The 27,807-nt window shown below is 57.5% G+C and overlaps 2 protein-coding genes and 1 long non-coding RNA gene across 9 annotated transcripts in view; 1 reads left to right on the top strand and 2 right to left on the bottom strand.

The window, feature by feature from the left end:
* The window catches only part of PMM2 (phosphomannomutase 2), a 30,547-nt gene extending 16,827 nt beyond the window's left edge, over positions 1-13,720 (top strand). Inside the window, exons 5-8 of one of the 2 annotated variants that reach the window (XM_058710319.1) lie at positions 796-895; positions 1,038-1,113; positions 2,233-2,348; positions 12,264-13,720. In XM_058710319.1, coding sequence (XP_058566302.1) covers positions 796-895; positions 1,038-1,113; positions 2,233-2,348; positions 12,264-12,365 — 394 coding nt within the window. In that variant the 3' untranslated portion in view covers positions 12,366-13,720. Of the gene's footprint in view, positions 1-795; positions 896-1,037; positions 1,146-2,232; positions 2,349-12,263 lie in introns of both variants that reach the window. The other variant, XM_058710320.1, reaches the window with a different exon arrangement.
* Positions 160-12,265, bottom strand: LOC131500830 (uncharacterized). Of its 4 annotated transcripts, none has more exons than XR_009256486.1 (4): positions 11,869-12,265; positions 10,093-11,240; positions 6,085-9,551; positions 160-481 (listed from the first exon to the last, which is right to left on the bottom strand). It is a non-coding gene; the product is annotated as an uncharacterized LOC131500830 (long non-coding RNA). The 4 variants fall into 4 exon arrangements; XR_009256487.1 differs by having other exon boundaries at positions 10,093-10,971; XR_009256484.1 differs by lacking the exon at positions 11,869-12,265 and having other exon boundaries at positions 10,093-11,486.
* CARHSP1 (calcium regulated heat stable protein 1) lies at positions 13,692-27,722 on the bottom strand. Of its 3 annotated transcripts, none has more exons than XM_058710327.1 (4): positions 27,623-27,722; positions 19,838-20,002; positions 19,038-19,160; positions 13,692-17,447 (listed from the first exon to the last, which is right to left on the bottom strand). In XM_058710327.1, the coding sequence occupies exons 2-4, from the start codon at positions 19,993-19,995 to the stop codon at positions 17,285-17,287; spliced, it is 444 nt and encodes a 147-aa protein (XP_058566310.1). In that variant the 5' UTR covers positions 19,996-20,002; positions 27,623-27,722; the 3' UTR covers positions 13,692-17,284. The 3 variants fall into 3 exon arrangements, with proteins under 3 accessions (XP_058566310.1, XP_058566307.1, XP_058566309.1); XM_058710324.1 differs by lacking the exon at positions 27,623-27,722 and adding an exon at positions 22,888-23,003; XM_058710326.1 differs by lacking the exon at positions 27,623-27,722 and adding an exon at positions 21,482-21,603.
* Positions 27,723-27,807: the final 85 nt, after the last annotated feature.

Raw genomic sequence — 27,807 nt, 5'->3', positions numbered from 1 at the left:
TTCACAGGCGTCAATGTTTAGAACTGGAAGTCATTTCAGAGTGCACAGTTTGTCACAGAACACTTAAATTCCATCCTAAGAATATAAAAGCTCACGGGTATTTGATTTTCTAAGAAACTATCTTGAGATGGAAATTGGAAACATGGTGGGGGGAAAATGGGGTTTTTTTAAACATCTTTATTCAAAGTAACTAAAGTTACTAAACAACCATTTAATAGCAGTTGGCCACGGGTGACCCGTGTTTCCTTAGCGACCACTGAGGCTCACTGGGCAGTTCTCAGAGCCTTTTCCCATAGGTTTGCTTGGTCAGATCAGTGGGTTCAACGGGTCGGTAGCAAAGGTATCTGATACATGAATTTCCAGACTCCTTGGGGGACTTGAGAGATGGTAATCATTTTCATAGCTCTTTATTAACAGTGAAATTCACTGTCCAACAGAAATCACATGAGTCACATGTGCAATTTTAAGTTTTCTGTAGCCACTTTAAAAAAAAAAACAAAGGAACAAGTTAAATTAATTTTAATCATGTTTTACTTAACTCAGTATATCTAGAACATAGTCATTTTAACATATACTCAGGATAAAATATTTCCAACGATGGTGACGTTCTCCATCTTTGAAATCTAATCTCAGCTGGGATTGGCCACACCTCAGGGCTTGGTGGCCCTGCTGTGTGGCTAAGCACAGCCTGTGAAATGTTGATCACACCAGCCTCTGCCTTCTGGAATTCCTCACCCGTTCTTCCATCTATAACATTGCCCAAGTATAACGTATGTCTGGCCCTGTCTTCTCTAGAGGCACTTTCATTGAGTTCCGAAATGGGATGTTAAATGTGTCCCCCATTGGAAGAAGCTGCAGCCAAGAAGAACGCATGGAGTTTCATGAACTCGATAAGGTGAGTCCCCCTGACCCCGCCTGGACTGCTGTGCAGCCGCGTGGCCAGCGGCTAAAGGGTGCCTTCTTTTTTTTTTTTTTTTTTTTTTTAAAGGGTGCCTTCTAAACTGCACTACGATAATCGGTATCTCCGTTTTTCTCAGAAAGAAAACATAAGACAGAAGTTCGTAGCAGATCTGCAGAAGGAGTTTGCAGGAAAAGGCATCACGTTCTCTATAGGTATCATGCATGCGGACGGGCTTCAGGAGCGGGTAATGTTTCCTGTGGGATTGCCATGGGCCAGCGTGCTCTTAAAATAAGACTGTGCCCAGTTTGAAGGCAGGTGGGAGGATTTCGGGAGCGGTCCTTCAACAAGGAGAAAACGGCTCCTGTGTGATCAGCCCTCTTGGCGGCTTGCCCAGGCTGCTGGGTTTGGTTATGAATTCTCACCTGGCCGGACCCTCCCCTTGGCCCGAAATAGAGCGAGGCTGGGTAGATTCTGGAATATAGTAATATTTGAGTATCAGGGAACCTTGGCAATCGTTAGGGTTGGTTTTACAAATCAAGAAACCCAGGACCTGGAAGGAAACGGGACTTGTCTGAGCTCACACAGGTTTTATCTACACGGGCAAACTGGCGTGCGAGCGTTTCTGGTGTCTGATACAGAGTTCTGCCTGTGGCGCTGGTGTCTTGGCCTTGGGTTTTGGTAGGATGCGCCCATCAGAGGCTCTAAGGAAATGATTTGCTGGCACTCGTGAGTCATTACTTAAAGCCCCCTCATTTTACCACCTCTTGTAGGGGTACAGCTTTTGGAAAACTGGAATTGCAAAGGGATTATGTCTGATAGATGAAGGGGTAGGTTTTTTAAATATCCTTGAGGTGTGAGCTGTTCGTCTCCCTGACAAAGGTCTGACGGGGCTTTCACTGCCCTCAATACTGCCTGCAATCCCCTTCCACGTGCTTTTCCTTTCTCCTGCAAGATGATCTACACGCCGTCTGCTTCTGGGCACTGTCCACCGAGAGCGAGCGCCTGTTAAAGCTCGAGTTAAAAGCTGAATTAAGCTGTTACCGGTTCTTTCGCCAGCTTGCTTCATTCAGACCCACATGCTTGGCGAAGCACTTGAACACAGATGCGTGCCTTGTTCTGAGCTGGCAGTTTGTCTCGCTTGTAGATTTTAGGTGAAAGCATGTTGGGAAAACAACATGTGCATGATCTAGAACCTGTCCCTAAGTAGCAAACAAGGGTAGTAAAAATCAACCTTGGCCGTCCAGTTGCTGCTGAGTAAACAGCACGTTCTTTTCAGGGCCGGGCCCTTAGCCTCCTTTCTACCTTTAGCTTTTGTGTTTCTGGCCCTACAGGAGGCCAGATCAGCATTGACGTCTTTCCTGATGGATGGGACAAGAGGTACTGCCTGGGACATGTGGAAAAAGACGGCTATAAGACCATCTATTTCTTCGGAGACAAAACCATGCCGGTAAGTACCGAAGTGTTTTTTGGAGTTCCACTGTCCGGTTTTGGCTGGAAAAGGGGACATGCACAAACAGGCTTTTTTCTCTCCTCCGCCTTCCACGCTGATCCAGCTCACACTCGGTGACGACTTCTGTCCTATGTGAGGGGTGTGATTAACGGCCCTCCCCTTTGTGCTCGGACACGGGACGCCTCAATGGAGGCAGAAATTGAGTGGTTTTGAGTTCAGTACTGCTCGTTTCACATGCCTTCCAGAACACCTGCCCCAGAGCCACTGTCCAATCCTTTGTGCATTTCAAAGCCCTGGGCTTTGTCATTTTTCCACTGCATTTTCATGCCAGGGATATGCGTTATGAGTTGGGGGCAGGAATCCTAAATGGTAGGAAGACAGGGACTCTCATGCGTCTGAAATTCAAGAAATAGCGCCAGGGATGGTTTAGAGCTGGGCATCACAGAAGTTTTGGGGAGCCACCCGGGGCTATGGGAAATCCCGGGTCTGGACTGAATCTAAATCAGGACTGAGAGCAGTCAAAGGCCACCACCAGCAGGAACAGCACGGAGGAGGGTTTCCCCAGAGCCACAGTGGCGGCAGGACAGGTGGGCCTCGAGGAGGTCAGAGAGGTGTAGAGGCCCCAAGAGAAGGCTCAGCACCGGCCGTTCACGCCCCAGGCCCCTCTATGGACACCTCCCTTTCAACCCCTGTCCTGCTCTGTGCCCGTCTGCATCCCTGTGCCGCCCGGTTATGGGAGTCCCCTTGCCTGATACCAGAGGTCCTGTTTCGGGCTCTGTGGCCATCCTGCACCCAGCCAGTGCCTCACAGATGCTGCATATGTGGACGTTTTATCCCTGTGGTGCCAGGTCCAGAACACTCACTGCTCTGCTGAGGTTTTTCTGGGATGGACCTACCTGCCTTTTCAGCAAGGCCCCCACCTATAGTTTTCCAGTGTGCTTCTGGGCAGCATGGTCTCGCGTCCATCTTTCTAAATGATAAAAGTGGGACTCAGAGTGTCACACAGCTAACGACCAAGCCAGTGGCACCAGAACAAACCTCCTGCTGTTTAGGCCTGTGGGCTTTCCGGTCCAACGAGCTGCCCCTCCGTCAGGGTGCAGGTTGTGCAAGACGCTCTCCTGGTCCCAAACCACATGGCGCTGCTTGTCGGCAGCTGTGCCCTCTAGCCCAGTTCTTAGGGACAGAGAGGCATGGCTCATGACTTCTTTTGGTGACGTGCTTTGGACGCAAGCTTTGGAAAAAAGTCTCTGACTTCGACGTGTTCGGAAAAAGCAGGCTCGCGAAACTGCACGCAGGATCTGAGGGGGGGCCGGGGGCCTCTGCAGCTGTGCAGCTCGGTGCCACTCCGTGCACCCCAGGAAGAGAGCCGTTCGGACAGGTTCTCATTAGCAGTGATGCTTGTGCTGTAGGAGTGGCCATCCGAGGCATCGGGACTTTGCTGAATGGAACCCAGGTCTTGAGATAACCGGGAGCGTGCCTTCTTCGGGGAACCCTTCATTTTCTGTTCTCTTGAGCTGCTGTGCTACCACACCTCAGTTGTGCTTGCTTGGTTTTTAATCTCATCTACTTTTTAAAGGTGGATACTATTTACAGAGGTATTTTCCCCCCCTCGATTCTTTTTTAAATTTACACCCAAGTTATCATAGAGTTCAAAAGTGATTTCAGGAGTAGATTCCTTAGTGCCCTTTACCCATTTAGTCCATCCCCCCTCCCACAGCCCCTCCAGCAACTGTTTGTTCTCTTTAAGAGGCTCTTATGTTTTGTCCCCTTCCCTGTTACATTATTTTTGCTTCCTTCCTTTTATGCTCATCTCTTTTGTATCTTAAATTCTTCATATGAGTGAAGTCATATATTTGTCTAATTTCGCTTAGCATAATACCCTCCAGTTCCATCCACATAGTGGCAAATGGCAAGATTTCATTCTTTTTGATTGCCGAGTAATACTCCATTTTATACACACACACACACACACACACCACATCTTCTTTATCCATTCACCCATCCATGGACATTCAGGCTCTTCCCATATTTTGGCTATTGTTGAAAATGCTGCTATAAACATGGGGGTGTACGTGCCCCTTTGAAACAGCACACCTGTATCCCATGGATAAATATCTAGTAGCACAATTGCTGGGTCATAGGGTAGTTCTGTTTTTAATGTTTTCAGGAACCTCCATGCTGTTTTCCAGAGCAGCTGCACCAGTTTGCATTCCCACCAACAATGCAAAAGAGATCCTCTTTCTCTGCATCCTCGCCAACATCTGTTGTTGCCTGAGTTGTTAATGTGAGCCATTCTGACAGGTGTAAGGTGATCTCATTGTGGTTTTTGATTTGTATTTCCCGGGTGATGAGTGATGTGGAGTATTTTTTCATGTGTCAGTTGGCCATCTGGATGTCTTCTTTGGAGAAATGTCTATTCACGTCTTTTGCCCATTTCTTCACTGGATTATTTGTTTTTTGGGTGTTGAGTTTGATAACTTCTTTATAGATTTTGGATACCAACCCTTTATCTGATATGTCATTTGCAAAATATCTTCCTGCATTCCGTTGGTTGCCTTTTAGTTTTGCTGATTGTTTCCTTTGCTGTGCAGAAGCTTTTTATTTTGATGAAGTTCCAACAGTTCATTTTTGCTTTTGTTTCCCTTGCCTATGGAGACGTGCTGGGTAAGAAGTTGCTTCTGCCAAGGTCAAAGAGGTTGTTGCCTGCTTTCTCCTTGAGGAGGTTGATGGCTTCCTGTCTTACATTTAGGTCTTTCATCCATGTTGAGTTTATTTTTGTGTCTGGTGTAAGAAAGTGGTCCAGGTTCATTCTTCTGCATGTCCCTGTCCAGTTTTCCCAGCACCACTTGCTGAAGAGACTGTCTTTATTCCGTTGGATATTCTTCCCAGCTTTGTCAAAGATTAGTTGGCCATACGTTTGTGGGTCCATTTCTGAGTTCTCTATTCTGTTCCATTGATCTGAGCATCTGTTTTTGTGCCCTCACTTCTTAATATACCGTTATTGTAGAGCATTAGAAAAAGTGTGAGGGAACACCTGGGAAGCTCAGTGGGTTGAGTCTGACCCTTGATTTAGGCTCGGGATGTGATCTCACGGTTTGTGGGATCAAGCCCCTCATAGGGCTTCTCGCTGACAGCAAGGAACCTGTTTGGGATTCTCTTTCTCCCTCTCTCTGCCCCTCCCCTCCTTGCACACGTGGTGTTTCTCTCTCCCAAAATAAATGAATAAACTAGAAAAAGAAGAAAGAAAAGGAAGAGAGAGAGAGAGGGAGGAAGGAAGGAAGAAGGAAAGGTAGGTAGGTAGGTAGATAGATAGGGTGGGCGCCTAGGTGGCTCAGTCCATTAACTGTCTGACTTTGGCACAGGTCATGAACTCTCGGTTTGTCTGTTTGAACCCCGTGTCGGGCTCTGTGCTGACAGCTCAGAGGCTGGAGCCTGCTTCAGATTCTGTGTCTCCCTCTCTCTTTCTCCCCTCCCACACTCATGTTCTCTCTCTCTCTCTCTCTCAAAAGTGAATGAACGTTAAAAAAATAATAATTAGGGGTGTTTGGGTGGCTCAGTCAGTTGAGCTTCCGACTTTGGCTCAGGTCACAGTCTGTGAGCTAGAGCCCCATGTCAGGCTCTGTGCTGACAGCTTAGAGCCTGCTTTGATTCTGTATCTCTCTCTCTCTCTCTCTCAAAAATAAAAAACATTTAAAAAAAAAAGTTTTTTTTGAAGGAAGAAAATCTAAGTCACCTGTGACCACAGCTGACCCATCTTTCCTCTTTGCGAGAACATGATCCCAGAGCTGGAGTCTGCATGCTCATGGTTCAATTTTCTGCTTTTGTTCTCGGTGCATATTTTATTTCCCTGCGTCCATGAATGTTCCTTGAAGTGGAGTTTTCAGGGGCTGTGTGACCTTCTACCAGGGAGACATAGTTCATTTGCCCTTTCCTCAGCACACACACTGGGGCCGTGGGGGCCGACGTAGCCAACACCATGGGGATGTTCTTGCTCCATTGTCTGCCCTCTTGATGCAGTCAGTGATTCCCTGGAAATGGGCATTAGCAGTTCGGCCATCTAAACCTTTCAACACAGCACATCAGCTCTTGGAACTTTAGGCACAGAACAATCCAAATACTAGCTCTCAATTTCTTCTCCTATTCTGTGTCTCGTGACAGACATTTGGAAAGCTGCTTTCTTTCTCTGCATTGAGGCAAATGTTTGTGCTGGCTTCTAGGGAAACGGCTTTTCACGGACAGCTCTGGGGTCAGGTGCTGTTCACCAGCCAAGCCCCATAGGCTCAGAGGCCTGCCTAGCAGCCACCGCCATCTGATGGGATCTGGTGTCACACGAAGCCCCCCTCCCCACCTGCCCTGCTTGGAGCAACCCCAGAGAGCAGGGAGGAAATGCGACGTCGGCCTTTGCTTGTCCAAATGTTGACAGTCCTGGGGAGCCCTCCCTCCTGCCCATCAGCCCCAAAAACCAGGGTTTGTTAAAACTCAGCTGCGAGTACAGCCTGGCGTGCCATGGTCTGCTGCAGGGAACGGGATGGCCGGGGCCCAGAGAGACCTACCCCACAGCCCTCTGTGAGGCTTCCTCAGGAGGCTGTGCTGCAGAGCCCCGCCCAGCCTTCCCGAACTCCCAGGGAGACAGCTCGTGCTGGCTTATCACTTCCTGGCTTCGGGGCAGCTGGAGCATGAAAACATTCTGACACTTGACGACTTTATAGCTGGGCAGATCCATGCAGGTGATGGAGTCGTCTGTACGCGGGAAGGGCAGACACACAGCGGCAGGATGGGGAAGAACCCTGCCCACCTGCAGGAGGGGACTGACCACAAGTACACGGTGGTCCGTCCACACAGAACGCCCTACAGCTGTGGAAATAGCGGATGTAGACCCATCGCTGGGATTTTTTCTCAGCTGAGCCCAGTAAAGTGTACAACAATGCAAGTAACCTGACAGTTTTGTCTCAAGGGGGTAATAATGTCTCCACACTTGCTTGTGAGTATATAAAGGGAATGTCAAAAGACACCCAAAAACACAGATTACAGACCTCCTGAGGGGTGGGAACAGGGATGAGAGAGATCTTACCACTGTGAGAGTGAGCTGGTTTTAAATTTTGAACTACGTGAATGGGCTGTTGAAAAATAAAGCTTTAAAACACCAAACTGAGAAAAGGAAAAAAACAAATCTTTACTTTCTAAAGCACTTTCTCAGTGTCAGACGCTGAGCCGGGCACTTGGATTCCGTTATTTCCTCCAGTCCCTGGGCAGTCTGGCAGGGACGGGCACAGGGTCAGCAGCCTAGTGGCTTCCAAAAGCCTCTCTCGTCACCCTCCCACATTGCCTCCAAAATGCTATTAAATCGTGCAACACTCCACTTTCCACAGACGTTAAAAAGGAAAATGTGCCTCTAAGCTTCAAAGAAGCCCCAGCAGTGCGGTGGGACGAGGCAGCGGGGCTTTGAAACCCAAAAGGCCCAAATCTGGCCCCTGCTGCCCGCACAGTGACCACACACGTCTCTGGGTGTCCATGAGCCACGGTGCCCATCAGCCCCATGGGATGCGGTTCCTCTGACGCAGTGAGAGGAAAGGGAGGTCCTCGAGGGGAGGGTGGCTACCCCAGGACCGGCACAGGAAAGGTAGCCCGACTGTGTCTCTCCCAGCAGGGGAGGCAGCCAACCAAGCGCTCACCTGGCATGAGGTTGCTCGAAGAGATGGGGGCCTGCAGGGTGGGCGACGCCTGTGAACCAGCAAACCTCGAGTTCCCGGTCCGGCTTCAGACGGGATTGCCATGACAGTGGACTTTGGCCGTGGCCTGGGCGTCCTCACCATGCCTGGCATCTCCAGTGCTCTCCAGATGCCAGAGGGCTGGTGAAGGCACAGGATGTGTCCTGTGCATAGACCTGCCCTACTGCTCTCGTGTTTCAGTGTGATATCTGAGACCCAGGTCTCACGCAGGCATGGGTTAGCATGGGGAGGGGAGTCCCTCGCGCCCAGCGGGGCCCCAGGAAAACCGCTGCTCCCTGAAGTCTGATGAAGGAAGGGGGACCGGGTTATGGGTTCTCTACCCAGATACAGAGGTGGCACCAGCTTTCCTATGGGAAGACAGGAAGCAGGACATTGGGCAGGGGCACCACAACTGCAAGCATTTGTTGGGGTCCCTGCTCACCTGCCTGCCTTCTAGACACCAGAATCTGTGGTCCTGTTGCCCCTGGGGACACAGCCCCTGGTTGGATGAGCCCTGAAGGAGCAGCAGCCCCTGCACTGGCTCTTCTGTTGAGGGGGACAAGGTTCCAGGCCCCTCAAGTGTGTCCCCCGATACAGTCACTGATGTCTGCAAAGGCCCAGTCTCCCGCATGCCCTTTTGTGCCCAGCCCTGTCACACAAGTCTCAGCCCCATTTTGTGGGTGAGGGGGTGGACCCGAAGACCCTGAGGGTCACCCTGGGGGCATGGGCAGGACAGCGAGCCCACTTTCCCCTACACCCCAGGCTGTGGTTAGTCACCAGATTCTACCCCGCTGGATCACAACCTGGAAGTACATGGGAATCTCCTGTTTTCAAAACATCGTGACCACGGGGCCAGGCTTTTTTTTTCCTCCTTTTAAGCATAACTGTTAACTCTTGTAGGAAACATGAGTACAGTTATCTAAGGGCACACGTTTTTGCAAATATATCTGACCGCTGTGACTGCTTCTAGCCCCTCTCATCCTTACCCCATGAGAAAGCAGCCTCATACCGGTCAGGTAGTGTGTACTCTCATCCGTCTGGCTTCCCGTGCTGTGGCCCAGTGGCCCTGGAGGTATTGATGAAGCTCCCGCAGCAACGGTCACCCCAGCCAGGGAACGCTGCTGCCCCAGGTCTCTTAGAGCGGAGCCTTTGTCGCGTTGGCCTCTGTACCCATGGGACCTAGAAATCTGATCCGTGCTTGTTAAACTGATGTGCAGCAGGGTCCGGTCTGTCGCCGCCACCGATGGGCCTTCACAGCAGAGACCCCGGGGAGGTCCAGCCGGCCCCGCCCCACTTCCTACAGAGTTGGGCCCATGGCCTTGGACGTTCTTGATCCGTTCCCTTCTTCAGCTGCAACGTCAGGATAATCGGGGTTCACCACGACGGTCCACGGCGTGTGCAGAAATGGGGCTGGGTGGCTTGGAGACCAGACTTGGACGGAACAGGGCAGGCACTGCCTTCTGCTTTTCTGTATCATCCTCCAACCTTGGCCCTGGAGGGATTTAAATACTAATGGGCTGTTTGCACTCAGCTGCGGCCTCTCTTTCGGGCTGTCAGGTGACACTGTCTTGTATCATCCCTTCCTGCTTTGTTCCTTGGTCTTCTTTCAGAAACTGGTCTGGTCCTGGAGTCCCGGGAGAGGCTGGGCCTCCTCAGCAGGAAGGCCTGTAGTGCCAGTACGGATCCCCGCTTGGGGTTTCCACTCCTCTGGAGCCTGTTTCGATTTAAGTTTTTCTGTTTACTTTGAGCAGAACGTGTCCATGGGGGAGGAGCAGAGAGAGAATCCCAAGCGGCTCCACACTGTCACTGCAGAGCCAGACGGGCTCGAACTCACGAATCATGAGATCGTGACCTGAGCTGAAGTTAGTCTCTAAACCCACTGAGCCACCCAGGTGCCCTGAGCCTGATCCTAGAAGAATTGTAGCAATTCTAGCACACTAGCTCAGTGTTCCACTTCTGCTTCTCGTGACCTCCCTCTGACGGGTTTGCAAGCTCTGTGCTGCCCCCAGGGAGGACCCCCCCCACTCCAATACCTCGAGTCACAGAAGAGGCCGCCAGGTCCCCTGCAGGAGAGGCATTGAAGTCTGGAGCTTGGTGTTGGCACGTGGACGCTCCTGCCGGCTTCGCTGAGCCGAGGTGGCGGGGAGGGCCGGCGGGTTCCCGTGGTGTTGTGACTCTGGACCTGGTCCCATCGGGCTACTTACGCAGCAGCAGGGCCCGTCCTTCCACTCCACAGACCTCTCCCTCCCCCACCGGCAGGGCCCCTGGAGAGTCGCCAAATTAGCCATCTGTCAAGTGCACGTACTGCCCCGCGTGGATGTGGTCTCTGAGGAGAGACAGACGTGGCAGCAGCAAACCCTCCGGGCTCCAGCGGCCACTCCCCCAGGCAGTGGCGTCCCCCCGCGAACCCTGGCTGTGTGGCCTCCCGCCTGCTGTGCTTCCTCTTCTGCGCCCTCCTCTTCCATCCGTTCTCTGGCAGGAGAATCTGGAAGGTGACCCGATCGTGTCCCCAGGTTGCCGCTTTCCGGGTGGCTTCACAGAAAATCCCGAGTCCTCACCTCCACCCCCGGGTGGGCCACAGGCCACGGAGCCGCCTTCCCAGACATGGCTCGTCCCCTCCCTTCCTTCAGGCCGGTGCTCACGGGGGCCTCCCTTGTCACCCCGGTTCCCTTCTCCTCTCTTCTCTGCCCTACAGGCTCCGTCTCCTGTCCCCTCCCGGCCCCAGCTGCGAAGGCGACAGGTGTAGGTGCTCCCCAGGCTTGTTGGGCTCAAGTGTGAACAGGGACTCCTTTCACGTGAGTGAGCGACAAGAGAGCGAGCGTGTCCCAGATAGATACTTGGTTTTTCTGGATGGCTCCCGAATCTGTACTGTGTCAGCTTCTTCATGCTGGTCTTTACCTACCGTGCTGGTCCTGAGGAGAACGGGACTGACTTTAATGCTAAGAATTCCACCAACCGGTCTCGCGTGGACTTGCTGGAGTAGCCCATGCTGCTGTGAGGTCAGCCATCTGAGTGATCCAGACCCCTTAACAGCACCCGGGTTTGCAAGGCGGGTGCAAGACCCCAGCAGGTCCCCCCATCGGCACTGGGCAAGGACAGTCCCTAACGTGGCCCCAAGGCCTCCTCACGTGACGCTTCTGCCTGGCGCACTTTGGGCCCCGGCAGCAGCCCCTCCTGAAACCTGGGGGAAACAAGCGCAGGGGTGACCTCAGTGTCTGTCAGTCCTTTAAAGGGAGGTCAGATTCTCCTGTACAGTCTTTATGAGAAAAAGCCCTTTTTTCTCTCCACTTGTTTTCATCAGATTATAAACTAAGTGATTTTCCTAGGTTTTGTAGACTGTCCAATGTCATGAGGAAAATGGAGGAACTTGCAGGAGAACAAAAGCAGGGGCTTTCCTGCAGCTCAGGGAGGGTGGGAGCGGCTGGACTACGGGGAGGGGGTGGGGGAGGGGAAGCAGTGGGGGAGGGGGCGACCCACAGCATGGGGCCCCCTAGCCTTGCCCTCAGCTCCTAGCAGCGCCCCAGGCGAAGCAACATGTGGACGCCTAGGGCCGCAGGAGCCCCAGGCAGCTGCTGACCTGGTGACCACCCCCATTCCCCACCATTCCAGCAGACGGTGGGGGGGGGGGGGGGGGCGGGTGGCAGGGCCAGGCCACGCGGCACCCCCAGTCAGCAGTGCAGCCGGGATCTGCACCCGGGCCTGGCTCTCGCTCCAGCCACAGGCACCGTTGAAGTTTAAACGGATCGAAGTCACATGAACCGAGTTCCCCCGTCGCCCCGGCCACGTGCCGCCCAGTGCTCAGTTGTCACCTGTGGCTGCTGCAGGCTCGGAGACGGGCATGTCCACGTGGTCCCAAGTTCTAAAGGCAGCACCGCTGTGGGCTGTGTGTCCCTGTGACCTGCGAGGACAGCTCAGGCACGGTCCAGGCAAAGGATGGCAGACGGCGTGCTGTCACCCGTGCTTGCTTTACAGAAAAATAAGCCTCACATCTGCCCCAGAGCATCGTGATTCCTTTCAAAGGCATAATTACACGTTCCAAGCTAGATTGCAGTTCAACAGGAGGTGACGAACCCCTTCTCAGCAGTGACGGTGCTCATGCTGTTCCTGTCCTGGGAACCGGGGACTGCCGTGAAGGAGGCCCGTCCTTTGTTTCTCCCGCAGCCCAAGCCCGGCGGTGCCCACATCTGCCTTCCTGTCTTTGCAGGGCGGGAACGACCACGAGATATTCACTGACCCGAGGACCGTGGGCTACACAGTGACAGCGCCCGAGGACACCCGCAGGATCTGTGAAGAGCTGTTCTCCTAGCGCCCCTCCTCTGAGGGAGGGCAGGGGTCCTGCCGACAGGCCTCCCTCACATGCCAGGCTCCCCACACGGTCCGGCCTCGGGTACCCCCGGCCCTGGCGATGCCGGAAGGAGCCAGACTTGTCACGAACGGCCTGAAGGAACACCTCCAACCAGATTTCGCCCCCAACCCCGAGACTCAGACCCTCCATCCATGCGATCATGGTACTTACGGTTTTCTGGGGACACTTCCCCATCATCCTAGGATGATGTGAAGAACGAATGTGCCCGGCCCCTCCCTCTCGATGGTCTTGTGCAAAACGTACCAGGCGTTAATGTCTGGACCCCCGGTGTCAGTACCACAAGGGGGATTTGGTGGTGGGAAAGGACAGGATGTTTACAGCCGTCCCACCCCAGGACCGAAGTTGAAAATCACCTCCCGGAAGTGAAGCTCCTGCCCGAGGGTCACCTGGGGGTGGAGGGGTGGCAGGGGAAGGGGGGGCCTTGAACCAAGGGCTCCATGGTGGCCGCTAAGTGACCGCTGACCCCAAGGGCCTCATACCTCAGCTGGCCTGGGGCACAGGGGAGCCCGGATTCACTACACTCGGGGGAGCCCACGGCTTCTCTGACTTTTCCAGTGCGAGGGGGACGGGAAGGGACAGGCGGTCCTGCCCCCACGTGCAGGCCCCCGGCTGGGCTGAGAGAGACCAGCCCCGGGCATCCTACTTCTCCCTGCTGTGCCCGGCAGGCTCCCCAGGGGCCTTACTCACCTCGACTTTCTCAGGGATCACAGAATAGCCTGGAGGGTTCCCGGAACGCGAGTGGCCTGCTTCTCTGCAGATCTCATGAACCTGCATGCCCGCTCCGGCCTCCCCCACACAGTGACCTGAGGGGTGGGAACAGCCCAGTGGTTGGGCCCGTGACCCTCACCCCTGCTTTGGACTTCAAGTGGAAGGCAGCCCCAGGGCCCAGGGGAACAGGCCCTTCCAGGGAAACGGTTCACATGTCACCTTTTAGAACCTGGACGTGTCAGGACCCACAAACCCTCAGTCCACTCCAGTCCACGGCACAGCCTCTACACGGGGCCCGCTGACCTGACCGGGCGTCTGCACACACACACCACCCCCCCCCCCCCCCCCCCCCGTGCTTTTATCTCCACCAAAGCAACTTCCGTCCAAGCCTGCTGGGGACCCCCGAGGCCTGTCTCCGCACGGTCCGGTTGGGGGCAGTCTGCCCACATGACCACACAGGGTGACGTGGCACAGTGGTTCCCAGGACACAGCTACCCAGTGGCACCTTTTGTTGAATTTTGCAAATGATATTGTAATGACCTTTCACAATGAAAAGAAGCAAATTAAAGTGATTTTATTGTTTCCTATTTCTCATTCTGATGACTTTTTCTTCCTTTGTCACACGAATGGCGAAGTGAACGCTTAGCTGTGGTATCCTCTCGGATTCAGGAAAGAAAGCCCAGCCCGTGCAGATCCAAAAGCCACCATTTGTGACACTCTGGTTCCCGGTGTTTCTGCAGGGGCAGGGCTTCGCGCATCCAGGCCTGCCGGCATGAGCTTTCCTGCCCAGGGGTAAGGACCCACGATTCCCTGGAAGGTCCCTTAACTTGCTACAGCAAAGCGAGACAATGGAGTCTCACTCAAACTTGTCCTAACCTTTTTAACTGGAGAGTCCTGCCCGGGTGCCCTGAGGCCGGCAGCCTGGGCCCTTCACCTCCAAGGCCTTCCCTCTGCACTGCCTCCTGCCCTCCCAATGCAACGGGGACACATAAGGCAGAACAACGTGTGCACGTCGCTGCCGGGACTCAATCCCTGGCTGTGCCACAGACCAGCCGGGGGACTCAGGACCAGTTCACCCCAGCTCGTCTGCTCGTCAGGTGGGGTGCAGCCCTACCTCTGTGGGGGACTTAAAGTACCTGTAGCCGAGCTACTACTAACTGAACTAGCCCCCAGGAACCCTGCAGGGCAGGCACTGTTAATCCTCCCCCTCCCCCCGGGGCCGGCAGGGTGGGGAGGGGGGTCCCTCAGCAGGCAGGAAGGACACCATCACAACAAACCCACATCACAGCTGAGTGTTGAGCAAGAGGGAGGCAGAGGTTGGCCCTGGACTCAGCAGCCGCGAGGAGGGCACACCCGGGGCTACTGGAGGGAGAACCCCCAGGAAGGCCGTCCTCGCCTGGAGGGAGGCGCCAGCTCTCCATCCCGAGGGAGGGAACGCGGGTCTCGGGGTCCGCAGGACGCCCTGCGAGGTCTCTCCAGCCAGCGGGCGGGCGGCCCCTGGACGACAGAGCTGGGCCCATCTTGCAGATTCAGGCAAAGCGGCGGAGGCCCTGAATCACTTCCTCTCCAACCGCTGCTTCCTCCTGCTTAACCGCTCTTGTCCTCGGCCCGTCGGGCCACTTGCCCCCCCAGCCAGGCCCCGGGCTCCCTCCCACCACCGCTCAACCCTTCACTCGGAGCTGGACTGGGGCACCCTCTCCAGGCTCAGCACCCCCGTCCGATGTCGAGTGCGGCGCTGGGACACGTCTCCTTGTTGTGAATAAATGCCTACTTCAACTTCTCCCTACCCAGGTTCAAGGGGCTGACTGGACGTTTCCCCAGTACACTTTGAAAATCAGTACCACAGTAAAAACATCCACTTCCGCACTAATAAAAATGATCTACCCGCCCTTTGGAGACGCTGGCCGGGCAAGACCATCCCAGCCTGACCCAAAGTCCAACCCAGAACGGCCCAGCCTCCGCCCGTGGCCCTGCATCTCCCCGCTGCGCTCCCGGACAAGGAGACCACAGGCTTTCGCACCTCCTGCTTCCCGACTAAGCTTTGTCCGCCGGCCCTGCCTCTCCCTGCTCCGGCTCACGCGGGAGACATCCAAATGCATCAACATTTAGCCCCAGCTGACGCAGTCAGTGGCATTTTGCTCACGCAAAGCCACGCTCTACTGCTAAGCCGCCCTACGCTGGAGGATGTGATGATTACAGAAGAGGGGATGATCCCACTCTCTTATTCAGCAGCCACAAAAGCCAGATGGTGCAGCAGGGGGGTCAGCCTCGTTTGGGAAGACGCCCTTACCTGCTGGCTTCAAGAAGCCGGCCTCCACCCTCACGGACAACACCCAGCCTTGCACAGAACACACTTTATTGAGACAGAGGTGGCGGGCGGGAGGACAGAGGGAAGGAATCCCGGACGCCACCCCAGCTCGTCAGCATCACCGGCACCAGGCTCCTCCCAGAGCTTCTTGCAAATGGAGACTCTGTGTCCGATCAAGAACGAGAACGCGTCCGCAAAGAGCCCCGACCGCCAAGGCGAGGCCAAGACCAGGGACACCCCCGGGGGTGGGGTTTAGACGCAGGCTCTCGACCTCTGGGAGCCGGAAGGTTCTTGGCAGAAGTGGCTCAGGAAGTGTGGTGTCTCCAGGGGGGCCTGCTGGAAACAGGCTGGAGGGCAAGGGCCACCCCAGACCCAGCAGAAGGCAGAGGCAGCAGACCGAGGACCCTTCGAGGGGCACAACAGGCCAGGAAATGGCAGATCCACCGCTGACCGCAGCGGGCCGTTCGCATGCACACAGCCGAAAGCTATTTGCCAGTTTTCAGACAGCTCCCACCGGTCATGAGCAAAAGAGTTCTATCTTGCAAAGGAAGCCATTCCTACGCTTAAAGACAAATCCATCCACAGACTGAGGCACTCGGCCTCGCCTCTTCCACAACCCATCGGCCGCCCTCCCTCCTTTGCAACATTGCTGTCTGCTTCCAAGCCAGCTTTACAGGGTTCACTTCCCTGCAACTGACAAAACGGACCTTTGAGTACACAGAAGCCACACATTTCAAAACATTATCACCCACCCAGCTATTTCTATTTTTACATCACCCTTAGAGCCAAAGCAAGCCACCGCAAAAATCCTCAGGACTTGTGTATGGAAAATATCTACAAGGGTTCGAAATGTCGGCAGCCAAGTGCAAACAGGGTTGGCCCTGGGTAAAAGCCTTGGTTATTAGAGAAGAAAACAAACAAACAAACAAACCCTCAGCTTTTCTTAACACCAGTTTTCAGGAAAACCCCATATCACCAAAGGGGCATTTTCTCCTCCAAGTTTTGACTTTACCAGGCTGTTGAGAAGCGAGCCACCACGACCGACCGACTCTGTTCCGGAGGATTCTGGACCGAGCTCTGATTTTAAACAAAGACCCGCCCTTCTCCCACCCCCACCCCGACCCACCCCCTAAACGACCACGGCTGTGAACTGTCTGCTAAATTGAGGGTAGGAGGAGAGAGGATTCAGCTGAGCACAGCATGGCCGAGGGGAGGGCTCAGGGCTCCTGGGTAAACTCTTTTCCCAGGCGCCCAGTTGGGATTCTTCCCGCTGCAAAGGCACCAAAGACCCCCGCTCTCGTGCCCCCGCCCGCACCCCCCCCCGCCCGGTGAGGCCGGCTCCCCTAGAACAAACCAAACAGACCAAGAGAAAAGATCCCGCTTTGCTGAGGGCCAAACACAGACACAAGGAGGGTAGGCGCAGGTGGGAAACGCATAGGGCCTCCCGTCAGCCCCCGGGGCGGGCTGGATCTGGGGATTCTGAGCCTCCAGCCCAGGGGCACAAGGACTCTGTTGGCTGGGGAAGCGCCCACCTGACCCACCCCCGGGGCTGGGGTTGGACCGTCCACTCAGCCACCAGCGGGCACCCCTCCTTTTTCCATGCTTTTAATGCTTTTCAGATGGTGAGAGGCTGTTGGGACGGTCCGAGGCTGTGCTGGTGGCCGAGAGCACGCCAGTGTCTGTCCCCATTGCCCCTTCCTCCGGAAGATGCTTGAAAGGGACCGTGCTCCCCGCTCTGAAGCCCCATCTCAAGCGGTAGACCGTCATCTGCAGTTTGGTTCTGCCTCCTCCTCCCCCCCAGAGTCTCCCGCGAGCCCAGGAGAAGGGATGCTTCCGGCATGTCCTAGGAGCTGACGACGTGGCCGGACCAGGTCTCGTGCTTGGTGCCCGGGGCCAGATGGGTGATGACCACCTCCACGGCCTGCAGCTTCTCGTTCTTGGGGGGGATGGAGCACATCTTATAGGTGACCTCGTCGCCTTCCACGGGGACATACTCCCCCTCCACGCTGTGGGGGCAGGGAGACAGCGTTCAGTGCCCAGCGCCCACAAAAGCCTCACTCAGCTCCGTGCCGCACCCAGGACCCCAGCCGGAGCTTTCGGAGCACCTGCCCCTCCTGCCCTGCCACCAGGGAGCCACCGTGTCTCTGCACGACCAAGGCCCCCCCAGCCTCCCCGCACGGTGAGGCCCAGACCGAGCTCTGCCTCTGCAGGAGCTCATACTGTCCATCACATGGGTGTCACGGGCCTGTGGACACAAGAGCAGGGAGAGCCGGTCTGGGCCAGAGAGAGAACAAGGCTGTCAGCATCACGGTTGAGAGCCACCCTGGTCCCAGGGGAGCCCCGGAACCCCAGCTGCGTGCGTCTCTGCCCTCCCGCTTCCCAGACACCCAGCAAGCCCGAAGGCAAGTCCCTTCCGTGCTAAACGCGAGTTCCAGGAGGGTCCCCTCCCTGTGACCGTACTCCCTATGGGACACAAGTCACCATCTCACCCACCCTGGTGAGGTGCCCATGCTGATGCCCCCCGAGGACACCTCCAGCAAGAGGAAAATCCCCTTCAGATCCTGGAACTGGCTTGCCTTGAGGGAAAGCGCACGTGGCCAACGGTGCTTCCCTCTTTGGTCAGGCCACCAGCATGCCGCGTGTCCATCTCTCTGACTCGCCCCCGCCCCCAGTTTTCCTTACTGATTTTTCATGGTGCACTGCGAATATCCTTGTAAACCACTACAGATCCCTTCCAGAAAGAGGCGACATGAAGACACATTTTCACAGCCACATACGCATTCACGCACCCATCAGATGCGTGGCTTTAACACCCTTCTGCTGTCTGTACTCTCCAGGAGCCTGTGCGAGGCCTGACGCGTAAGGACTTTGGGGGGGCAAGAGGTAAAGGAGGGATAATTCTCCCCTCACAACAGACATTTGCAACGGTACCCTATCTCCAAAAACGGGGTGTTTATATATTGCCCGGTCTGCCGTGTGGCGTAGGACTCGGCCTGCCACAGACAAAAAGATTGGGGGTGCAGAGGCCAAAGAACGGGGCAGGGGCAAGGCGGTGCCCAATTCGGTCCCCACATAGCTGAAGGCTGACGACTGGGGGAGGGAGCGAAGCACGGGCCGCTGGATGCCTTCCAGCCTCAAGGCCGCGGACGTGCGGGCCCCGCCTGAGCCTCCCAAGGGTTTCCAGACACTCAGGAAGGAAGGACGTCAGTGAGCAAGTCGCAGGAGAAAGGGTCCAGCTCCAAACTTCCTTCCTGGAGCAGAGGGGCTGGGCAGCCCCCAGCCTCACTGAGTGGCTCCCCCAAGGCAGGCAGGAAGTCAGACTCTGGGTCACACGCACTCCGCAGCTCAGTGACACCCCTCCCATCCACCGGACCCATCCCATGGTTCTCAACAGTCTCTCCCTCTCTCCCTCTGTCTCGCTCTCCGTCACATACACGTGCAGACTGTCACCTGCAGCCTCCCCAACGCCCCACCCCCGAACAGTCACACACAGGTCACAAGCAGAGGCTCACGCCCTCACACGCAGCGCCCGTCAGTCACACACTCCCCCTGCCTCCTTGCCCAGCCCCAAACCGCCCAAACCAGCCCTGACTCACTCAGAAATGTGCAGGAAGATGTCGGGGCCACCATCGGCCGGGGTAATGAAGCCGTGGCCCTTGGATCGACAGAAGCATTTGCAGACTCCTTTGTAGACAGGACCTTGCGAAGCCCGCACCGTCCTGAAAGAGGGGGGAAAGTGTGAGTGGGGGCCCCTACCAGCCCTCCAGAACAGCCACCCACTCTTCTGAGGCATACCCAGCTCATCCCAGTGCCCCCTTAAAAGCCGTGCCCCGGATAGTAACCAGGGCCATTATGTACAGCTGTGCAGGTTGTGCACTGCACAACTCTGGGAGCCATTCACAAAGACTCTAATAAGAGTGACTCTCTGATGACCCCAGCAAATTTTCTCAGGCCTCAGTTTCTCTATCCAAAAAGCAGGTTAGACTAAAAGCTCTCCGAGCATCCCTCTGAAGACTATTAGTGACGGCAGCAGCCTCTACAACTTGGGCCTGAGATCTACAGCTCCCAGGCACTGTGCAGGTCCTTTGCAGCACTGTGCCCCAACCTGCTGCTGTCCCCATTTTGCAGCTGAGGAAGTCAAGGTCCCACAAAGGAAGAGGCTTGTGCGTGGTTAAAACCCATCGATTTAAGACCCCAGTGATTTCCTACTTGTTATGAACCCCAGCCTGCCACAGGCTCAAGGGGCCTGGGGCACTGTCCTCCAGAGTTTACAGGGTGCCTCACCAGTCCTTACCCCAACCCAAGTCTCCCCATGTGACAGACCGGGACACTGAGTCACAGAGATGGCCAGATACAACGACTCTGGCCCTGGGCAGGAGGCTAGCCCGAGACTCACGCCGAGAAGGTCCTCGTCCGGCGGGTGGGCAGCGGGCTCGGGACCACGTTGCCCCGGAGAGGGGACGGTGACCGATCTCGGGCCCGCTGGCTGTCCAGCAGCCCGACCGAAGCCTGGTGTGTTGGGGGCTGTGGCGGTGGAGGTGGCTCAGATGACATGGCTGACCTAGGAAGACACCGAGGGCTCTCAGGGGCTCATACCCTGCAAGGGGGGACCCCGGATGCAGCCCACCCCCGTGTCTGACAGTCTCCCATCGGAGACCCACATTCTCGGCTGTGCAATGCAGGCGCGAAGCTCACTCGGCGTGGAGGTCACCTTATCCGGCAGCAGGCCAGGCTCGCCCCAGCTGGGTCAGGTGCCTCCTCGGCTCCCGCGGCAGCCGCGGCCTCCCTCGGGCATCGCTCTGCCAGGAAATGCCTGCTCGCCCCACATCACGGATGCCATCAGTCCCCTCTGTGCCCCCGGGAGGCAGCACAGACCCCGGCACACTCAGGGCACTTAGTCAATACTCGTGAAAGGGAGGGAAGGAAGGGGGCGGGGAGGGAGGCAGGGCAGGCGGGCCGGGATCCTTTACTGCCAGCTACCTAGGTCACACTCCAGCTACTCAACAGCCTTGACCTGCTAAGTCAAGCACTTAGCCAGGCACTGTGGTTCCGGAAGGCGGAGGTAAAAGAGGGCAGAGCACACAGCATTCCCCCGAGAAACTCTGGACACACACCCGAGAGGCGCAGACCCCAGGTCTGGATCCCCCAGGGGCCGTCACAAGCTTGCATCTAGGACAGTGGGCCTGAGGGACCCTCAGTGGCAGGACCATCGCAAAGACAGCCATATCCACCAGGCACTCAGTCAGTTTGCACCCTGCCTGGGTCACTGGCCGCCAGGAACTCCAGTTCCCTCGGTGACCCTTAACATGTATCAGAGGTGGGATCAGACCCGGCTGGGGTCTGGGGGGAGCGGACTCTGGCACTTTTGCCAAGAGCAGGACGTGGCCGTTGCACTGAACACGTGACCGACTGCCAAGGCACCCGCGCTACCTCGGCCTGGGCTCAAGGTCACCAGGAAAGAAAGCAAAGCTCAGGAGCCAGAGGAGCTTGGGTAAGTCCTTTCCACTCTCTGGAACCAATTTCCCCATCTGCAAAGTGGGGCGGCCGAGTGGGCGTCCCCCGGCACCTGCAGAGGACACGAACCAGACAGAGCAGGGCCCCGTGGCAGGGATGGCAGGGGAACCCCGAACTCCTACTTCACCCAGGCACGCCACAGTGGGACGGAAGCAGGGCCAATGGGCCCTATGTGGCTCACACAGGGTTTTCACACCGAAAACATCCCAACCCAGGCTTCCCACTACTCTTGGAAAAACAAAACTCGAAGCTCTGACAACCTCGAACCCCCGTTCGCCACCCCTGCTTCCCTCATTTATACGGACTCAGTGGCCCCAGAGCACTGGGGTTTCAACCTACATCACCCAGCAGAGCTGCCTCTGCCCGCAACCCAAACCCCCCAAGGAACAGGCCTGGTTCCTCCCCCCAACCTGTCGCCCTCCCCCTGAGTCTCCCCTCAGTCCCCCACACAGCCGTCTGGCCTTAGTTCTGCCTGGCTGGGAAAGGAGAAGGCCGGCTGCCTGCCTGGAGGAAGTGACATAGTTACCTCCTGACCCTTCTCTCAGCTGCAGCCACCGCCAAGGAGGACCGGGGAGCCCCCACCTCATGCAGGCCCCGGCTGCTCGGCTGGGGGGTCAGGGCTCCAGCACCACCCACCAATACAGGTCATAGAGTCCTGGAATGTTCCAACACTTGGAGTTCTGGGAAGGGTGCTGACCCAGAGAAGGGAGCACCTTGCCCAGGCCTCCCAGGACAGCAGATGGGACACCAGGGGGAGGGAACAGCCCTCTCTTCCTCCGTCCAGTCTCCTTCTCCTCCTCTGGAGTCAGGCACATCTGACCTCACACTGCGGCCATGAAGTTGAAATGAAATACTACACGCTAAGCACTCAGCACACTATCTACCCAGAACAAGTGAGCAGGGCCTATCAGCTAGGACTGTTATAAATGCCATCATAAGGTCATTCAACAAACAGGTGATCAGTGTCAGGCCCTAGTTCATGGCACTAGAGACACAGGGCCTGAGTCTGGAGTCAGAAAATAAACAGGTAAATAGACACATGAATGAGATCGCTACAGATTCCCAGAAGGGCTGGTAAGAAATACACAGGGAGACAGAGTACCAGGGTGGAGATGATTCTCTAATGAGGGGAAAGCTGGGTCCTGAACAGTAAGAGTCAACCTTTCAAAAAGAGAGGGAGGCTCTTCCAGGCAGACAGAACAGCCTATGCAAAGGCCCTGTGGTTGGCAAGAGCCCACCCAGGTGTGGCTGAAGGCCAGCAAGGGGGCAGTGTGGTGGGCACCAGGGACAGAGAGCCGGGAGGGGGCCGGCTGAGGAACTACAGGGATCAACAACATTGTGTGCATCTTCCTCTCCTCACGCCCATCTGTCCATCTGTCAGTCCCATGCCCCTTACCATACCCACCTCCCCTGAATTAATGCAACAGGCTCAAATTAGGGGCCCCTTTCTCTCCATCCCAGCATCCCCGAATCCCCAAATACACCCAACCCTCAGAGATGCCAAGAGCAGCCCACAGCCTTGGCGGGCAAGGAACCTGAGGGCTGCACAGGGTCCCTCCACATCCCTAGGGCCCAGAGCTGGGGCCGGCACAGAGCACGATTCTCTCCTTAAATTCTTGTTTTGTTTTGTTTTAATTTTCATTTTCATTTTGAGAGAGAGAGGGAAAGCGTGAACGGGAGGGGCAGAGAAAGAGGGAGAGAGAATTCCAAGCAAGCTCTGTGCGGTCAGCACAGAGCCCAATGCGGGGCTCGAACCCACAAACCATGATATCATGACCTAAGCCGAAATCAAGACTCAGATGCTTAACCTCCTGACCCACCCAGGGCTCCCTTCTCAACCAGCCCCAGAACCAGGAGCATCGGCTGGTGGCCATTGTGCGCTCGGTGTGCTCCAGCTGGCGGTCCAGCGGGGGTGGGGACCGTCCCGCTCACCTGGCAGTGTTAGAAACCGGGATGGAGGGGTGCAGGGAGACCCCGGGGCCTTCACCACCCCCTGCCTGCCTCTCTCCGGCCATCTGAGCTGGAGGAGAGCAGCTGGGGCCTGGCCAGGAGCCAGCCCACCCCCAGGGCCCAGCAGTGAATGGCCTCTGTGTGGGGGAGGTCGGGTCAGAGTCCAGCTGTAAGGAAAACAGCTGGGGGGAGGGGGCAGCCAGTCACCCAGGAGCCAACCCAGCAGCCGCTGCTGCCCCCCCAAGCACAGATGGGGAGAGGGGTCCCGAAGCCCGGCCCCACACCCCCCAGCACAGGCCAGGGCGGGAGGAGGCAGGGCCGCGCTCTGTGACCAGCGCCCTCCGTGAGTGGCCCACACACTCAACTCCCCCCAGCAGAAGCAGGGTGCAGACAGGTGCCCGAAGCTCAGACCTGGGATGGGCCTCCGACCTGCAGCAAACTCGGACCAACGTCCCTCCTGCCAAGGCACGTCACAGCCACTGTGCTGTGTGCACGTGTGTATGTGTATATGCACACGTATATGTGTGTACACACACACGGGCATGTCACTGCCTGTGTGTGCACACTAGTGGACCAGCGGGGGCCGCACGTGCCCCCCTACTCCCCGAGCACACTGGCCACCTAGGGCATCAGAGGAACGGGGCACCCGAGGACGAGGACGGACGAAGGCTGCATCCTTTCCAAGTAACAGTTACTGGGCCCCCCACTAGCACAGGAAATGGAAACCAGGACAGCTAATTCCTGCCCACGGGAGCTTGGGCTCAGGGACTGGAGCCCCACAACCACCAGGACAAGAAAAGTGTGCTGCAACCGGGAAGTGCTCACAGCACTTGACGCATCACAGCTCATTCATCCCCATTTCACTGATGGCAAAACCGAGGCACAAAGTGTCCAGTAACTTGCCTGGGTCCCCCAGCTAGTAAGTAAACTAGTGAAACCCACAGTATGTGGGACAGTGAAAATGTTATGGAGAAAAAGCAAGCAGGGGAGGGGGGCGGGAATGAGGGTTTGCATTTCAAAGCAGGTGGTCTGGGGGGGGGTGCTCCCCTCCCACTCCCCCCCCCCCATCAGCTCTGGCCCCAGGTCCTCAACAATGCTCAGCCAGGGGAGGGGGGACCCAGGGTCTAGAGGTGAGGGAGTCAGGAAGCCACGCCCACCCTGGCTGCCCTCAGGGAGGGGTATGTCAGCAAGGCCTCCAACCAGATCCCAGGAAAGGGTGGAGCAGGGGCCCTCAACCCAAAATAGCCTGGGAATTTTCCACAGGCGGGGCAGGTCCTCCTCTTAGGTTGTCAGAGTTCAGCCAGGCACCAGAATCGGGCCTTCCCAACCCACCCCCCATCAACCCCCTCACCTATCTGGGGGCTCCAGATAACCCTACATTAGCCCCCACCTCCTGCCCTCTTGCCCTGAGAACCCAGCAACCCATCAAGGATGAGTCAGTCTTAAGCCAAAGAGCGGGGTGCTTAGTCCAGGGAGTGGAGGCTTGGCAGTGTTTTCAACCATTCACACTTTAGTGAGAGGGAGTTCGCAATTCATTTCCCAAGGCTCCATTCTTGGTAGCTTTCACACATCTGAGGGTAGGAAGGTGGAGATGTGGGGGAGCAAGACCTGGGTCCAAGTGGCATGCTTCGTTCTGTGTGGCTCTTGGCGAAGCCAGACCACACCAAGCTTACACTGGAAAGCCTTGTGTGGGTTTCTGGCTGGGGGGAGGCAGACACCCAGCTGCAGGGCCAGGCCACTGCTGCCGCGTGGGGAGGGCTCCGAACTAGTCCACACGAAAGGAAGGGGGCAGGGCACTGGGGCCAGGCGGAGTAGATGCGTCCCCACGTCCCGCACGACAGGGGGAGGTGCATTTATCATCCCCATTTTACAGGTGGGGAAACTAAGGCACAGAGAGGTGCTCACACTTTAGTGTCCCCACAAGTCTCTGGGGAGGGGGACAAAATGCAGAATCTGATTCTGAAGGTCGAGGATGGGGCCCGAGACTCTGGAATTCAAAAGTGCTCCCGGTGAGCCAGGTGCCACTGGTCCACAGAAGGCACAGGAACCCCAGAGTTGGGGGGGCTGACGACCTGCCCACCCTCACAGCCAGTGGGTGGCAGGGCCCCGGCTGGAACCAGGTGGGTGAACGGGAAACTGGGGGCGGAAAGGGGTGAGGTTCTAGATGAGTCAGCCAGTTACTCCTTTGTCAGCCCAGGTTCCTCCTTTGTAAACTGAGGCTGAGACTTGGGGACTCCCCTCCCGAGCTCCAGTCCAGCTGGGCCCCAACGTGGGGGAACTGAGGGGCAGGTCAGCTCGGCTGAGGCCCGACAGAAGGGTCCCAGGAAGCAAGAGAGGCCCCAGGAGGGGGCCTGAGGCTGGCCTCCGCCACATTCCCTTCCATTGTTCGGGAGAGAGAGCTCCCGCGGGGGAGGGAGAGGATGGAGGGGATGCAGGAGAGGGGCGGGGGAGGCAAGGGGAGCGGTAGGGGAGGGGCGGGGAGTGCGGCCGGGGGGCAGGGACGGCCTCTGCTGGAGCGCCAGCAAGCGCCCGGGGCCAAAAGAGCTGGCTGCAAAGACAAACACAAACAAGGCGGAGGGTGCCGCCCGCCCGCGGAGAGACGCGGCCCCGGAGTCCCCTCCAGGCCGCGCCCCTCCGGGAACTGCTCTCCCGCACTCCCCCCGCCCCCCACCCCCGCCGGGGGCCCCAGAGTGCCGGGAAGAGGCCGGAAACCCGAAGGACCTGCGGCCCCTCCAGCATTGCCCGCCCCACCCAGGAGCACCCCGACGGCCTCGGCAGGACCAGCAACCCCCACCCCGGAGAAGGTCCCCCAGCGCCGCGCCCCGCCCCCACCCCCGGGCCCGCCCCAGCTCGTAACCAGAACCCCATCACCCCCAGGTCACGTATTCCCACACGGCATCCTTGCCTCCACCCCACCAGCCAGCGGCTAAGGCTGCCGACCCGAGTCTCGGCCTGACTCTACTCTTTGCTTGCTCCCCTATGTGACCCCTGGCGAGAGACCTCACCGCTCCATGCCTCAGTTTCTTTATTTGTCAAACGGGAGAGTAATGCAGCACCCCAGGCCCGCGAACGTGGCGCAGACGGTGCCAGCTACAAACGGCTCAGCCAACAATAGTTGAGTCGCTAATGGTGAAACTGTCAGGCATGGGGCGACCTAGAATAATCCCTCCCATTCCAGTCCCTGCTGATGGCACACAAACGAAAAGCCCTGACTCTGCCACTCCACGGGACAAAGGAAGACCGTCCGCCTCCCAGGAGAACGCACCCTCAGCCGTGCCCCAGGGCCCCCAGGGCCCCGCTGGGTCTGGCTCAGCTCCACGACGCTACAGGACCCAGCTCTTGCCCTGGAGGGGCTCCGGCGCCACTTGGGGGAGGTGGGGGCGGGAGGGCAGACAGGCGAGCACTGAGAGCGCGCGGTCACCAAGGCCGCCCCGAGAGCAGGAGCGCAGATGGGGAGGGCCCCGGCCGAAAACCGCCGGAAGGCGGCGGGGGGGGGGGGGGGGGGGGCTCTGCGTTGAGTCTTAAAATGATCACTTCAAGACAATGGGGCGGGGAGCTCATTCCTGGCAGGGGAACTTGCAGGGGCAAAGGCCCTGGGGGAGGAAGGTCGCGGTGGTGGGTACCAGAAAGTCCTGTGGACAAGTTTGGGACTTAGACAATTAGGGCCATGAGCCCGTGATTTCAAGCCAGGGGGGTGATTTGAACCGATGGTTTTTACAAGTTCCCTATGGCTTCCGAGTGACGAAAGGGCAGGAGGAGCAAGAATGGAGACAGGGACAGAGAAATATCACAAAAGCAAGTAAAAAATACGACGGTAGCCGACATTTCTCCCGGGACTGGGTTAGCCTCCTCCTTCTACTCTCTCGCACCCCGTTATGAGAGGGAGAAGTTATACCACCGGTCTACAGGTGGGGAGACTGAGGCTCCGGGAGGCCTCCTAGTTGGAGACAGCTCCACCAGGGGGAACCGAGGCCCTGCGTGGAACCGGCTGATCCCCGATCCGCCCACTCCACACACACATCCACTCCCAACCCCAGAGAAGACGTGGGGACCGGGGGCTTCCTTTTAAAAAATCAAAATACGACGTTGTATTTCCGGCCTGCAAACGGGCGGCCGGCGGGGCCTGCGGGCAGGGAGCCTGTGGGCGCGGGTGAAGTTCTTCTGCTCCGCCCAGAGGCCCCCCATCCGGGCGCAAACGCTCCGCGAGCGGCCGGCGGCTCCTCCTCCCCTAGATGCGGCCAATCGCCCGGCGCCAGGGCGGCTCCCCCCGACCGCCCCCGCCTGGAGGGCTGGGGTCCCCACCCCCGCCCTCCCCGCCCCCCCGCCCCGCCCGGCAGGGAGTCGGCGCCCCCTCCCCGTGCCGCGCCCCGCTCCGGTCCGCGGCTCCAGCCCACAGGAGAAGGAGGGGGAGGCGTTCACTGCACGCCGCGAGCGCTGCCCGACGCCAGCCCCCAATCCCTCCCGCTGCTGCCACACCCGCCCCTTCCCGGGCATGAGCAACCTGCTTTCCCCAAACAGGCCGCGGCGGCCGGGCATTTCCTGGGGGCCCAGAGACGCAGCCCGGAGCCCCCTGCCGGCGGCCTGGAAGACCCTGCACGAGGGGCCTGAATGCGGGCCGCGGCCGCAAGGAGGCCGAGGTCGCGTCCCGGCGGCTCCTGGGGCCCCGGGGTGGGCACCCCGCCACACCCCTTCTGGGGGGCCCGGCAGAGCTCCATACCTGCAACCCGCTCCGCTCCGCCAGCTGCTCGGCTCCGACTGCAAGAGGCTAGCTGGGGAGGGGGCGTGTTCCGCGGGGCTGGCCCGCCGAGGCTCCGCCTCCACAAGCTCCCAGCCAATGGGAGCCGGGGCGCCGGACGGCCAGGGGGCGGGGCGCGCGGGGCCAGCCCCGACGGGACCTTTGTG

This window comes from Neofelis nebulosa, chromosome 18, assembly GCF_028018385.1.
Source record: "Neofelis nebulosa isolate mNeoNeb1 chromosome 18, mNeoNeb1.pri, whole genome shotgun sequence".
Classification (NCBI taxonomy): Eukaryota; Metazoa; Chordata; class Mammalia; order Carnivora; family Felidae; genus Neofelis; species Neofelis nebulosa.
The sequence above is the reverse complement of the archived record's forward strand: the minus strand, read 5'-3'. Positions and strand labels throughout refer to the sequence as shown.

What these genes read in the sequence shown, in the direction of transcription:
- CARHSP1 (XM_058710324.1), bottom strand. Translation starts at nt 22,970, where the DNA reads ATGGCCGGAGAGAGGCAGGCAGGGGGTGGTGAAGGCCCCGGGGTCTCC. An exon ending in CCGGTTTCTAACACTGCCAG is followed by an intron (nt 20,003 to 22,887) that starts GTGAGCGGGACG and finishes GTGTCTTCCTAG; the next exon opens with GTCAGCCATGTCATCTGAGC. An exon ending in ATCTTCCTGCACATTTCTGA is followed by an intron (nt 17,448 to 19,037) that starts GTGAGTCAGGGC and finishes CTGCCCCCACAG; the next exon opens with CGTGGAGGGGGAGTATGTCC.